At 33.1% G+C, this 14879-nt stretch overlaps 2 protein-coding genes across 2 annotated transcripts; one reads left to right on the forward strand and one right to left on the reverse strand.

The window, feature by feature from the left end:
* Positions 1-4696: 4696 nt before the first annotated feature.
* Positions 4697-8574, forward strand: LOC130828151 (DNA ligase 4). Its single transcript, XM_057693971.1, has one exon. The coding sequence runs from the start codon at positions 4896-4898 to the stop codon at positions 8475-8477; it is 3582 nt and encodes a 1193-aa protein (XP_057549954.1). The 5' UTR covers positions 4697-4895; the 3' UTR covers positions 8478-8574.
* Positions 8575-8728: 154 nt separating this feature from the next.
* On the reverse strand, positions 8729-13429 carry LOC130828152 (serine--glyoxylate aminotransferase). Its single transcript, XM_057693972.1, has 6 exons — positions 13079-13429; positions 11288-11540; positions 10168-10452; positions 9593-9959; positions 9162-9372; positions 8729-9053 (listed from the first exon to the last, which is right to left on the reverse strand). The coding sequence occupies exons 2-6, from the start codon at positions 11490-11492 to the stop codon at positions 8916-8918; spliced, it is 1206 nt and encodes a 401-aa protein (XP_057549955.1). The 5' UTR covers positions 11493-11540; positions 13079-13429; the 3' UTR covers positions 8729-8915.
* Positions 13430-14879: the final 1450 nt, after the last annotated feature.

Genomic DNA, 14879 nt, shown 5'->3' on the forward strand with positions numbered 1-14879 from the left:
GTACTATATTGCGTTCCACGGTTCCTTTATCACTAAAAACGTAAAAACCAATGCCGCAATATATAAGTAATGTATTAATTATACAAATTATAAATTATACAAAATTTTTTTATCACTGAGCGGTGATTTACCTAGGCACTATAGAGTATGCTCGTCCAAAATTTTTATAGTTTCTATATTATTACATTAGTGTTAGGTATTAATTCTTTTATCACTAAGTTGTCATTTACCTAGGCACAATATATTATACGTAATGTATTAAACTATATAAAGGTATATCTATAGGTTTTTACGTAATGTATTAATATACAAACTATAAATACGTAATGTATTTATACGGATATAACATGTAATATATACATAATGTATTAATTATACAAATTATAAATAATCAATAGGTTTTTACGTAATGTATTAATATATCATATGGCTGTCTATACTATTAAAACTCCGGTCACTATCTAAAATGTGCTTACGTATTAAGGTATCCATATATAATGATTGTATAATTGCTAATGTACTAATTTGAAAAGATAAAATTAACAACAAATTTATTAGATCTTAAATTTATCCATGCCCACTTTTATCTTATCCACCACACCATTTTTAGTAAACCAATGAAATGGAACTTTCATCTTTAAGAAATTCTTGCAATAACTTCCACTAAAAAACAATAGTGCATATGATATGGATTATGGTATGGTACCACCAAAAGATCAAACACAATGCCCTCTCTTTGTATTCCTACCATTCAACAAAAGATAGATCAATACAAGCCCATATAGCTAGGCATATCTTGTCATCTTGAATTAACTTATCAAAACCACCTTATCACTTGTAGCGGCTAATATGAGATCTTCAAAATAGATTTTTTTTATTAACCCGATTTTATAATTAAATCCAATTTGACTTGACATAAAAATAGATTAATAACTATGAAATAACTAAAATACATTCAAGATTCGACTTTAAATTGACTCGAAATATTTGACTTGAAATCGACCCTTGACCCATATGAACACCTAAGTCCTTACTCCATCATTCTATTTCATAAATCATAAGTTTTATTCCGTGATTGAAGATTTTCTCCTTTACTAAATATTTGACTCTCCTCTCTTGGTTTCCCCACTCCTGTTACCTGTAGGGGATTACTCTTATTAGAATAAAAAAAAAGTTTGTCATTTTGTCGCAATGTAAATTTTACTTTTTGACAAAAAGTAAAGGTAAAGGACGATTCCAGTATCTCGCACAAGGCAAGGTCCGAGTGGGTGATTTTTCTTTTTTCTAAAAGAAGTGAATAAACCATACCCGTTACCCTCAATGAGCGAGTAAAGAGAGATGCGCGTAGTCAAGAAACCCCCTAGCTGATAACTGCACTCGGTAAGGGTCAAACTCCAAACCTTCTGCTCTACATTTTAAATTTTACTTTTTGACCTATTTATTAATCATTCTTACTTTCTATTTCATTGTTAATTGAAATTTTGTTTGATTCATTTTAATCTAAGTTTTGTTAAATATCTACTTTTTATATTTTAACCAAACATGATTAAAGATATTTAAGATAAAATAATAACTAATTTTTTTATGTTCGAATTTTTACTTCTAATAGTTATCAATTTTATTAAATTTTATTTATTTTATACAGCTTTGTATAGAAAAAAAATTAACGACTATTTTGTATAGATTAAAGTTTTTCACTGGCGGTGAAAAATAGTGTTGTTACCTAGTCATTTGTACTCTCGATAATACTAATATGGACAAATGAACTCAATTATATGTGCCGTTAACGGATCAATATAATTAGCCTATTTTTATAATTAATTATTTTAAAGTTATAAATAATTACTTAAGGGTTATAAGTGATCACTTTAAAATTAAAAAAATAATCACTTTAAAATTATTAGTAATTACTTTAAGGTTATAAGTGATCACTTACGGTAAATGTACATTGGGCTAACTAAATAAAAATTGTCTCTCTCATTATTAGACCATCTCATTTATGAATTTGTGTTATATGTTAATTATTACTCCTTCTCTTGTAGTTGATTTTGTTATTGCTTAGTAATTTACAATCGTCTGGGAATACCATTACTTTCAAGTATTTTACTTTGAAAAAAAAACCCATTAATTATTCATTTGCAAAATTTAGAATGGAAAAAAAATAAAAGCACTAAATTTTTTTTGTAAAAACATAATAAATACTGTTTATTGAAAAATTCTTTATTAAGACCGTTTCACCGTGAGACTGCTTAATATGGGCTGGCTCAATTTTTAATTTCTTAAAATTTAATGAAAACTATTTTTTTTAGTTAACTGCTATGTAAGATTAATTTTGGGTTGCTTACATAAGTCCGTCTCACAGTAAGACGATCTCATACAAGACTTGCTGATGTTTATTTATTTACATTTTTTTTAAAAAACTCACACAATGAAAAACTTTATAGCTACATTAGCCTATTAACAATCTACAACTTATATAATTACAAGTTTCATTAATTTACAAACTAACATTAAATGGATCATGCTACGAATGCTTTTGGGTCATTCGATAATGAGCATACATTCAACTTCAAACATTAAATTTGACGTAAGTGTAACTAAGAGAAAATACTTGGATTTTTTTTTTCTTTTGTTATATTTGCAAAGAACCGAAAACAAATTGTTGTAGTTAGGAAGAACATAAAATAAACCAAATCCCCAAAAGACCAGAATAACTCAATAATTTAAGGGTTTAGGCCAAAGACAAAACATATTTAATCTCGCTTAATTTAATACTCAAGAAATACTAAATATGAATAAGTAATAAATAATATTGGTTTCTTTGGACAAAAACAAAGATGAACAAGAATGATACATACTAAAAAGTTTATAATAATTGGCTCAAAAACATTCCGATTTTTCCTTCCTTATAAGAGCTTGAATACATAAATTACGAGACAAAAAGCTTGCCAAATGAAGGGAATCTCACCAAGAGCCATCCACTTGAAGCATCAAAAGTCTCCTCTTTAATGAATAATTAAGTATGCTCATTATGAAGATCAGAAATAATCAACCATAATAATAATAATAATAATAATATTAGAAAAACTATTTTCTCTGTTCCTTTTTATTTGTCCACTTTAAGTTTTTTCACTTTAATTAAATTTAATTTTTGAAGTATATATTGCAGACAAAATATATCCATGTGAAATCTTATTAGATTCGTCTTGATGCAAAAAAATTTAATATATAATTTTTACAATTTTTAATGATGCATGCTAAAAAATATCGAAATTTAAAATTTACTTTGAAATACATATAAAAAGTAAAGTAGACAAACAAAAAGAACAAAGAAAGTATATATAAATGTAAGATTCTTTGTTTTATTCTTTTATTACATTATTATTATATTATTATTACATTAGTCTTATTAAAACATGAAAATAAAATAGATGTTTATCTACCATGCAATTTAATTGTGATCCAAGGTTAGGCACGTAACAAATGGCATTATCATCTTCCTACCCAGTATATTCCGCTCATAAAAAAAACTAAGGATAGGGTTTGGGGAGGAAAGGTCGACGGTAACTCATACCCACAAAGGAGAGTGCCGCAAAACAGACTCGAGGAAGATAAAGAACAAATGGCGTATGAACAAAACTTTTAAAACCAAGTAATTCAAGAACCAATGCAATGAACTGAATACTTGATCTTGGATCAAAATTACCAGCTCATAAATACACGATCTTGAATCAAAATTAGAAATTGTTTTTGATTTTGAAATCATAGAAGCTTTAATTTTATACTCTAGAATTATATTTAAAAATTCTTTCCCAATTATCAGTCAATGGGTTTATTAATCTTTCATACATAATTTCATTAATACAACTATGAATATCATCTTTCTTTGTTACTTCTTTACACTTTAAAATGTATTCTTATTTTCATCATCAAATTGTATCATTTTTAATTATTGTGATATAGAAAATAAAAAAACTTTTGAATTATTAGATGATCAAAAATTTTGAGTAATGCTATTTTTAATATAATAATACATCTTTGATCCCTTGGAAACTATTTTGTGAAAAATAAATACTTTATACGTTTTAATGTGAATTCTCACTTTTTTGTGTACTATTCACCAATTACTTTTAGTTTGTCTTTTATTCTATTATACTTCAATTACTATCAATTGATTTTAATAGTGAATATCTATTTGTAAGTGAGTTACCTCTTCTTCTTGTTTGAATTTTCCACGTCCATTTCTTAAATTTTACTATGGACTGTGGTATTAGAGTCCAATTTCAATTATCCACTAAAAATATTAATTAATAATAATTAAATTAATATATTAACAAATTAGAGGACGATAATTCGATGGAAAGAAATTTTTATTTACACCCATCGTCTATATGGGAATTGTTACAATCTCTTGCCTAAAGGAGCATATATTTCATTCATCTAAAATTATAAAATAAAGGAAAAAAATATTGAAAATAATATAATTATTTATTCATTCTCTACAAATAATCTTATTTTTAAATTATTATCTAATAATTTAAATTTTACTTTGCTATCGACATACCGATAATTTAAACCACTATATATAATCACATCTCCGGAATTAACAGTCTCATCCGTCCCCTCTCACACGGCATATGCTAGAAGTAAAAACATACTCAAATATGAAATTATATAAAAAAATATTCAATAGTGAGGATGAGTTAAAATTTAAATTATTTTGACAATTTTACTTAAAATAAAAATAATAATTATATTTTGGAAAATGAAGTTAACGAAAACTCAATTCAAATTCCATTATCGTATTCAAGAAGCTTTTTCATCCTTAAACCCTCCCATGGCAGTTTCTCTCTCGTCCGTAAATTAACAGAAGTACTTCCTAGTTCCTATCCAAAATGAGCGACGGCGTCCAATTCAAAGTACTTGTCAGTCTCTTCAATTGGATATTTAAATCAAAATCACACTCCGCAAAACGCGCTAAATTTCGCAAATATCTTGATCTTTACTGCAAATCAGATGATTATTTCTCATCAATTCGTCTCATTTTACCTTCTTTGGATCGCGAACGAGGTTCATACGGGCTTAAAGAATCAGTTCTTGCCACTTCTCTCCTTGACGCACTTGGAATTTCTCGCGATTCCGAAGATGCAAAAAAACTCATCAATTGGCGAAAAGGTGGTACAAAAATTGCTGGTGATATTGCCGGAAACTTCGCTCTTGTCGCCGCTGATATTCTGCAACGCCGACAAAGTTCTGCCTTCGGTGACTTAACTATTCGTGAACTCAATGAACTTCTTGATCGTCTGGCGAATGCCGAGAATCGGACCTCAAAGACAGAGATTTTAGGTGATATAATACGAAGGACGAATTCTGAGGAGATGAAGTGGATAATCAAGATAATTTTGAAGGATTTGAAACTAGGTATTAGTGAAAAGAGCATTTTTCACGAGTTTCATCCTGATGCGGAAGATTTGTTCAATGTAACGTGTGATTTACGTTTTGTTTGCGAGAAATTGAATGATAAGAATATTCGGCATAAGAGACAAGATATTGAGGTTGCGAAAGCAGTGAGAGCTCAGCTTGCTGAGAGAGCTTCGAATTGTGCATTTGCTTGGAAGAAACTTCATGGAAAGGAAGTCGTTGCTGAGTGTAAATTCGACGGTGATCGAATTCAAATTCATAAGAATGGTAATAAGGTACATTATTTTTCGCGAAATTTTATTGATCATACTGAATATGAGCATGGTATGTCTAATGTTATATTAGAAAATGTGGTAGTTGATAGGTGTATACTTGATGGTGAGATGTTAGTTTGGGATAATGCTAGTAATCGGTTTGCTAGTTGGGGAAAAAATCAAGAGATTGCGAAGGCGGCTAGAGAAGGTTTAGATGGGGAACACCAATTGTGTTATGTTGCTTTTGATGTGTTATATGTTGGGGATACTAGTGTGATTCATCAGACATTGAAGGAAAGACATGAACATCTTAAGAAGGTTGTGAGACCCGTAAAGGGGCGTTTGCAGGCTTTGTTGCCCAATGGTAGTGGTAAGGATAATCTTAATACTCACCAAAGTGCTGATGAGCCATGTTGGTCTATTGTAGCTCATAATTTGGATGAGGCTGATAGGTTTTATAAGGCAATTGTTGAGAATCGGGATGAGGGTATTGTTTTGAAGGATCTAGGTTCGAAATGGGAGCCAGGGGACAGGAGTTGGAAATGGATTAAGGTGAAGCCTGATTATGATTATTTTAATGCAGGGTCTGATTTGGATGTTTTGATCATAGGAGGGTATTATGGTTCTGGACGTAAAGGAGGAGAGGTGGCTCAGTTTTTGGTGGGCTTGGCGGAGAAGGCTGCTCCGGGTGCCTATCCTAGGAGATTTGTTTCTTTTTGTAGAGTAGGTACGGGGCTTTCTGATGATGAGCTTGATGAATTAGTGACTAAATTGAAGCCGTATTTGAGGAAATATGAGTACCCAAAGATGTCACCCCCGAGTTTTTATCAAGTTACTAATCACTTCAAGGAAAGGCCAGATGTTTGGGTTGAGAGTCCTGAAAAGTCTGTGATAGTGTCAATTACTAGTGATATTCGTACGATAAGTTCTGAGGTTTTCGCTGCACCTTACAGCTTGAGATTTCCGCGGATTGACCGGCTAAGGTATGACAAGCCATGGCATGAGTGCCTTGATGTTCAGTCTTTCATAAAGCTGGTGCAGTTGAGTAATGGGACAACACAAAGAGGAGGAGGTGCAAATAATGATGGGTTGTCAGCTGATAAACCCAAACGTCGCAGAGCTGCAAAAAATGGTGCGAAGAAGAAACTCAATCTTACTGTTCCTTCTCATTTCACTCAGACTGACGTTTCTAGTGTGAAAGGAGAGTCAAGAATATTTGCGAACATGGTATTTCACTTTGTCAATTTATCTTCTAGTCATTCCTTGGACTCCATGCACAAATTAGTCGTTGAGAATGGTGGTACTTTCTCAATGAATTTGAATGATACAGTTACTCATTCTATTGGAGGAGAGAGTCGAGGAATCAAGTTTGAGGCAGCAAAGAGGCGTGGGTGCGATGTTATCCATCACTCTTGGGTTTTGAATTGCTGCTCTCAGAAGCAGCTTCTCCCTTTGAGGCCCCAAGATTTTGTGTTTCTGTCAGACTCGACAAAGAAGAAGCTACAAGAGGAGGTTGATGAATTATCTGACTCTTATTTTTGGGATGTTAATGTTACCGAATTGAAGCAGATTTTTTGTAATGTGAGTAGATCGGAAAATACAAAAGCTGTTGACTACTACAAGAAAAAGTATTGCCCACGTGAAGAATGGGTTCGTTTTCATGGTTGTTGTGTATATTTTCACCTATTTGCAATGTCTCACTTTCCTGAATGGGATATCTTTTTAAAAGTATCCATGAGGAGAATGAAAGTAGAAGTTTCTTTAGGTGGTGGAAAAGTTAGTGACAACCCTTCTCAAGCAACCCATGTTGTAGTCATGTCAGTGCCAGGACCTGAGCGTCCGGAGCATGAGCTGAAGTTTGAAACCTTGTTGCAGAGCTTCCCTGAGGACCAGAAGCATCTCTTGCGTAAAAAAAGACTCCATGTGGTTAGATCACATTGGTTAGTTGATTGCTGCAAGGAGAAGCGAAAACTGTCCGAAGAATTGTACAACTTGAGGCCAACGGCCTTAGAAGAAGAATCTGCCTCTGAAGAAGAGAAAGGTGAAAACGATGATGAGTATGAGAAGCACCCATCTCCTGCTTATGAAGTAAAGCCGAAGAAAATTGATTCGAAGACCATTGCCAGTCGTATTAGGGAACCCAAAAGAAAACGAGGACGGCAGACTGAAACTAGCACTAGAAAAAGAAAAATCATAGTCAGCAAACCTCCAAGACAAAAAAGAGCAAGAGTTGGAAGTAGGCCGGCTAAATTACAGGATTTCACCGTAGATGACGAGCCTAGTGAGCAAGAAACTGATGTAGCAGAAGCGAGCCCTGAACTTGAAATGCATGACCATGATTTCCAGGACGTTGCTTTTGATGACAAGTCTAGTGAGCAGGGGACTAATACGGTGGTAAAAACTGATTCTGAACCTGAAGATAGTGGATCAGCTCGAAGAAACCATGTGTTGGAGAAGATAAAAGAGAACAGGATAGAAGAACACAACCCCGACTTTGACACAACAGGGAGTCGCTGCTTAGAAAATTTTAGCACCGTTGGTTGCATTACACCGGAAAAAGACGAAGACAACTCTACCTTAAGGAACTCGGAGGTTATGGATAGTCCAGCTGAAGCAATGTCGCTAGATAAGAACCCAAATCGTCAAGATTTATCGGAAGCTTCAAATGCCGTTTTCAATTACAAGAACTTACCATCAAGTCAATCACTAGAGGAATCTTCTGTCAAGCCCCTAAAGGGAGAACCAGTGAAGAAAAAGAAAGTGAGCTATAAGGAACTTGTAATGCAGCTTCTAAAAGACTGATGTTCTTGTTTACTTGCTATTATAATCAATCTTTGAAGTTGTTATTAGTGTTGAAAGATAAGGTTAAATAAAAGTATAATTAGTTGTTAGCGACTAACTTTGAGCTATTTTGTTTTGCTTCAAGTGGTTAATTCTATATTAATTGAGATTAAAACTCGATGTTTTTATTCGTGTGAGCTCAGCTCAGCAAAACATAGTCATATCCCATGATTCGGGTTTTAGATCAAGCAAAAGGGGTTAACAAGAGTAAAAGCTGGAAGTAACTTGATCATATAACAAAGCAAAAGCTTAGATGAAACACAGAGATTCGATTGTGATTGTCCAAAGAAGGCTTAAAAGAGTGCAGGCCGAAGAAAAGGCAGATATTACACATTATTTTTATACAAAGGTATACCAATAAACAAAGGTAATTACTAATTACAAACAAAATGGATTGCATCAGATCCTAGAAGGAATCATCGGCGTGCTGTTCTGCAGGTATGCAGCCGCTGCTGCAACTCCACTGCCTAGCTTGACGGGGTAACCCACATCCTTCAGTATCATCTCCACCCCGGCCAAACAACCCAGCAGTTGCAACTGCAATACAGTATGAATACACTTATTTACGTTTAAATGAACATATTGAGCGTATTTGCAACACGTTTAAGGGGAAAGAACAAGTCGTGATATGGAAACGGCGAGTACCTCATTCACATTTCCGAGATGCCCTATTCTGAAAACCTTGCCAGCGACTTTGTTTAAACCGAGACCCAAACTCATGTTATATCTCCTCCATGCCCTTTTTACGACCTCAGTACTTTCGATGTGGGGAGGAACAACCACAGCAGTAACGGTGTCACTGAACCACTCTTCTTTCTGTGTACAATTCTTTAAACCCCAAGCTTCTACTGCTAGTCTGTATCTCAACATCATAAGCATCTATCCATAAATATCATCATCATCATCATCCCAATGAGTCCCGCCCAGGGCACCATCTGGGGAGGGTGGGAAAGAAGGCAGACCAATACCCTCATCATGAGGAGGTCACGATCTATCTATAAAGACCATATCTATTAGAGACAAAACACACATATTTGCTATAAATTTAGTTGTTTAGAGAACTTAAGCATGTGTACCTAGTTGCTTTCCCGAGGCGGGCATGCCTTGCAATGACATTGTCAAGACCTTCCTCAAAGATAAGATCCAAAGCAGCTCTAAGACCATAGAGCAGTTGGATAGATGGGGTGTAAGGCCAGTAAGTACCTATTTTGTAAGACTTTAAGTAATCCTTCCAATCAAAGAAAACGCGGACAGATTTAGCCGTCTTGGAAGCTTCTAGAGCTTTAGGGCTTGCACAAACAATACCCATTCCAGTTGGAAGAGAAAGTGCTTTCTGAGATCCAGTCAATGCAACATCGACACCCCACTCATCCATGCGGAAGTCTAGTGCACAGATCGATGACACTCCATCGACAAGGAGGAGTGCAGGGTGATTGTGGTGGTCTGAAAGCAATAAAATCGAAGTAAACTTCAAAATTCCCGAAAAATGAACAGAAAACTCATCCATGTCGTCCCAAAGATACTTCTCGAAATAAAAAGCTGCGGTTGCTCCGAATTACTTTTACAGATCGAGGAGACACATTGGTATAAGAAAAGTCGAAAAAATGCAAGGCATAAAAGCTAAAATCTTCGGATGAGGAAGAAAATTTACCTAAAATCCTCCTCACAGTGGCCAAATTGTTGGTAACCCCAGTAGCAGTCTCATTATGGACAATGCAGATAGCCTTGATAGTGTGTGCGGCATCAGCCGCTAGCTTTGACGACAACACTTCAAGGTTTGCGCCTTGTCCCCAGTCACTCTCCACGACATCAACATCGAAGCCAAGGCGTTGCTGCTGATCAATCCAGAGCAAACTAAATTGCCCTATCAGAAAGGATACTATTCGGTCTCCAGGCGATAAAGTGTTGGTCAGTGCACTTTCCCAAGCACCAGTACCTGAAAAAGAGCAATATAAGCACAATTTTAACAAACCGTGGGACAATATCAACCAGTGTCACATGATTCACTAATTTCCCTGCAAATCGCGAATTGAAAAAAGCGAATTATGGTCAGTTTTGGGCTATTTTTCAACAATTTTGAGCGAATCCTGAATTCTAAAGGCAAATTAGGTGACGATTTTTACGTTACACTGATATCAGCTTAATAGTTTAAGCATGACACTAGATTATTGATCAAATAGTTCCAAGCATTTCTTTCCCTTTTGGATCCTAAAATACCCACCGTTTTGTATAGATAACTTAACCCATGAGGCCATGATACTCGAGAGATTGTCCAACGACAACTACAACACATCAATGAAATGAACCTTCTTTAAGAAATCTCGGGTTCTATGATTGCCCACAGGTTACACGTAAGAATCTATACTTGGCCAATATTAGTATGGGGCGGAAGACAACAGGGAAAGTTCCCCTAACCCTTAGGAGTAAGCGCGAATCCAGAATACTAGTATAAGGTGAGCTGAATTCTTATCTGTGTATACTGAACTAACTTGGTTGACATTTTTTTGAGTTATATGTTACACAATTCAATATTTATAGGTTTTTAATCAAATGAGCGTTGCCATGGCTTAGCTGCCGGGCCAAGATTTTCCCCTGCCTTGGAGGACAAAGTGCAAACACATTTGGTGATTACTGGTTGCTCGAAATGGAACGAGAATAGGCACAACCATGGTATATAGATTGAACATAAACCAAATACCGAAACATGAATACAACAATGAAAAACATAATACATCCTGTAAGATAGAGCACATTAGAACAGACTGTAGTACCTGTGGTGGGGAACAAAAATGGGGTTCCGGTGGTAGTTTTGAAGATCTTCTTGACATCTTCAAGAAGTATTTTAGTGAGTGCAGGAATGGCAGGTGAACGGTAATCCTCGTTGTTTCGATTCATTGCTCTGATCACAGGTTCTGGGATATTTGTTGGTCCCGGAACAAACAGATGGTGCCTCCCTGATCCATACATGTAGTCCATCTTCGCCCCTTAATCGATTGTCAAATTACAGTTTAGTAGTTACAGGAACTGTAAAACAACATCAAAAATCTTGTCATTCATTCAAACAATCTTGAGGGTTATGCATTATTCAACTGGAAAAGATTATGTGAAGTATGTAACTCAAACTCTTCATTTTATCTCGAGTATCCCATGTCAGATGTTAGATCTTTTTACACTCGGACATGGATAAGACTGTTAGATAATTCATGGGTAAGACATTAGGACACTTTAGTTTGAGCCAAATTTATCAAATTTTCCCATGAATTATCCGAGTCCGACACTTGGGCATGTATTATTGTCAGATATGAATTTCAAGTTCGTGTAACTTGGTGTGAAAATACTTGTATCAAAGGTTTGTTATTGATGCTCATGTTCAATAACAGCACTACACATGTTATTCTCAAGAGTTAAAGCTTAAAATGAAAGATACTGCCCAAATCTTGATTGAAATAGCAAGGTATCCTCACAAACAAGCTAAGTCCAATTCAAGAGGAGCAATTTTAAGAGAGCATAAGACATTCCAAAAGGATGTGTAAACAAGAGTTCTTAAATGAATTAGAAAGTTTGTACTACTTTCCCGATATGAATGAAAGAGATTAAAAGGGAAATGAATTTATAGGTAGCTTTAAAAGAGAATTGCAAGAACTATTATCAAAAGAAATGATACAAAGTAAATGATTGAATAGAAAATTAGTGCAAATTAAATAGGATCAAAGGAGTACGAACTAGTAAAAGCAAGTGAATAACACGATTTGAGAATTACTTCTATATCTTATCACTTTGTCCCTTCAAATTCAATTACTACGTATTCTACTTATTTAATGTACAAAATTTAAAGAAACAAAATTACAAGTCAAAGTTAAACATAAACACAGTCAATGGCAAATTTAAAAGTTACTAACACTTATATTTTTAAAAAAATTTAAACTTTATCCATTTAATGATTGTTGAGACCATTTTATAATTGTTGGAAATTACATTCCATTCCCATTTAAAATTCGCACATGTCAAACACCCCTTTAAAATAGTAGGACCGGATAATTTAAAATGGTAGGACCGGATAAAATAGAGTTAGAAACTAGAAAATAATAAAATAAGCACCCTACAAGCAAACAAAACATGTTCAAGCACTATGAATAGTAGAAATCTCAAATAAGCATAGATAGCATAGTAACATGCACCCATCAATTGCATATGCGTAAGTATCACTCAATACCATCCTTCATAATCTTTTCAAATACAAAAATCAGTTCCCATATCTTACAACCAAAACAAAAAGTTACCTTTCTGGGTAATTACTAGTAAATTATAATAAATTACACTATAACGAATTATTAAATTATAAACTTCAATTTTCATATCGAATATGAAATTGTAAATAATATTTATTATCAAGTTTCAACCCAAAATAACTTCTTTGTTATTACAAGCGCCTCAAATACTGTCTATTTAGGAGCCTAGCATAGTACTGGTATTATAAAGAATCTAAATTTAGAAAGCTAGTACAAAAATGTCATCATAGTATTACAAAATTACTAAAACAAGCATGAGAAGATGATATTTACCACAAAGAAAGGCTTGCTCCAAATTCCCAAATGATTGCAGAAGAAAAACTTATATACATCCAACCCAAAGAAGTTGGGAAGTGAAAAAATAAATAGAAAGAAAATAAAATAAAATAAAAATAAAAAATTGGAAAATGTGTATGTGATTGAGTTTGTTTTATAAGGGGGATACCAATGAAGATGGAGTGAGGTGGAGCCCACTATATAAAACTCAACGTGGCAGATAAGGATCTTTCCTACTCCAAGCTTTGCGGCCAAGAATAACTTACATCACTCTTCAGATTTTGAGCTTTTAGAAAAAATCAAGAAAAATGAGATTTCGTCTCATATTGAATAAAACAAAATTTATATTGGTTTTATGAAAATTATTAGTAATGTTTATATCGAGTATTACAAGATATTTTAAAAATAAATATATTTTTGGTCTAAAATTAGTTATTATGTAAGATTTTTGATTTTTGATACGAAAAAAGAAAAATAAGTTAGATGATTTGATATACTATGGTGTATTATGTTAAGTTTTGAAGTTTAATTGATGTATTTCTATATTTTATAGAAAATAATTTGAATCGTGGAATACTTATTTTGTTTTTTATTTTATTATTTTATTTGATTATGTGGTAAGTAATTTGAAAAAAGTATAATTAAATCTATGATCTTTTAAAAAAGCTTTCAACTTAAACAAGACTCAATAGTTACTTTGTTTCATTTTATTATTCGAATTACAAAGCTTTAATCTTTAAATTATTGATTATAATAGACTTGATAAGCTCTTTATGATTCTCATTGATTGTGTTTCTAGGAGATTGATGTTAAGATTGTGGGTTTTGGCTAAAGGTGATTGAAATAGATTTAACGACTTATTATTTGTCTGACCTTATAAGTTTAACTGAATTTTACTTTGATTTGACTTCAAAATAAATTTCATATTATGTAAAAGAAAATAGCGTTGATCTCATAAGTCATAACTTTTTCCTTTTATAGTGATGTATGATATTATACAATTAATACCAATTCATCTTTGGTTGTAATCGGTAGACTTTTTTCCCTACGATTTTGATGTTATTTATCTCTCTTTGTAGGGTTTTCATTGTTTACAGATTAATTAATTGTGCATATTTCTTTTTTCCCTCTCTTTAAAAGAAAACAAGTATAGTTTATTCGCTATCTTAATCCTTGCTTTGTGTGAAAATATTGTTGATGACTATCATAGTATATAATTAATACCACAATTCATCTATACTTGAGATGAATTGGCCATTGCTTTAGTAGCTTGTATAAAAAAAAAAATTCACATTTTCTACATCCCACTTGCTAACACCTTCACATTTTTATTTTTAGAGTTCTCTAACATTTTTTTTTTACAATATTTTTATGACTATTTGCAGTGACTATTTACCTTTTTAAGTGATCCCTATTACTTTTACCATCAAATGTTCAATACACATATGAATAGGTTATTTTTTAAGTGGTCTCCAATAATTTCTTAAATTCATGCATATTAGTATTAAAATAGACTGCAATGAGATTACAGTGAGTATAGAGATTCAATATGAGATATATATTACTGCTCATTGCCTTGACCAAAACAAAAATACTTAACCGTGCATTACTACTCCTTCCGTTTCACAGTTCACAATATTGGTTACATAACAATCTTTTCTTTTATGAGAAGTTAATCTAATTGGTCAAGAAAAAGAATTTCATTGGTCCATCTGATAAGAGATTATAATCATATAAATGTTTCAATGATTACTAAATTAACAAAATCAAAAATTAATAAACCTCATTCTAAAGTTAA

The sequence above is a fragment of the Amaranthus tricolor genome, chromosome 12, assembly GCF_026212465.1.
Source record: "Amaranthus tricolor cultivar Red isolate AtriRed21 chromosome 12, ASM2621246v1, whole genome shotgun sequence".
NCBI classification, from domain to species: Eukaryota; Viridiplantae; Streptophyta; class Magnoliopsida; order Caryophyllales; family Amaranthaceae; genus Amaranthus; species Amaranthus tricolor.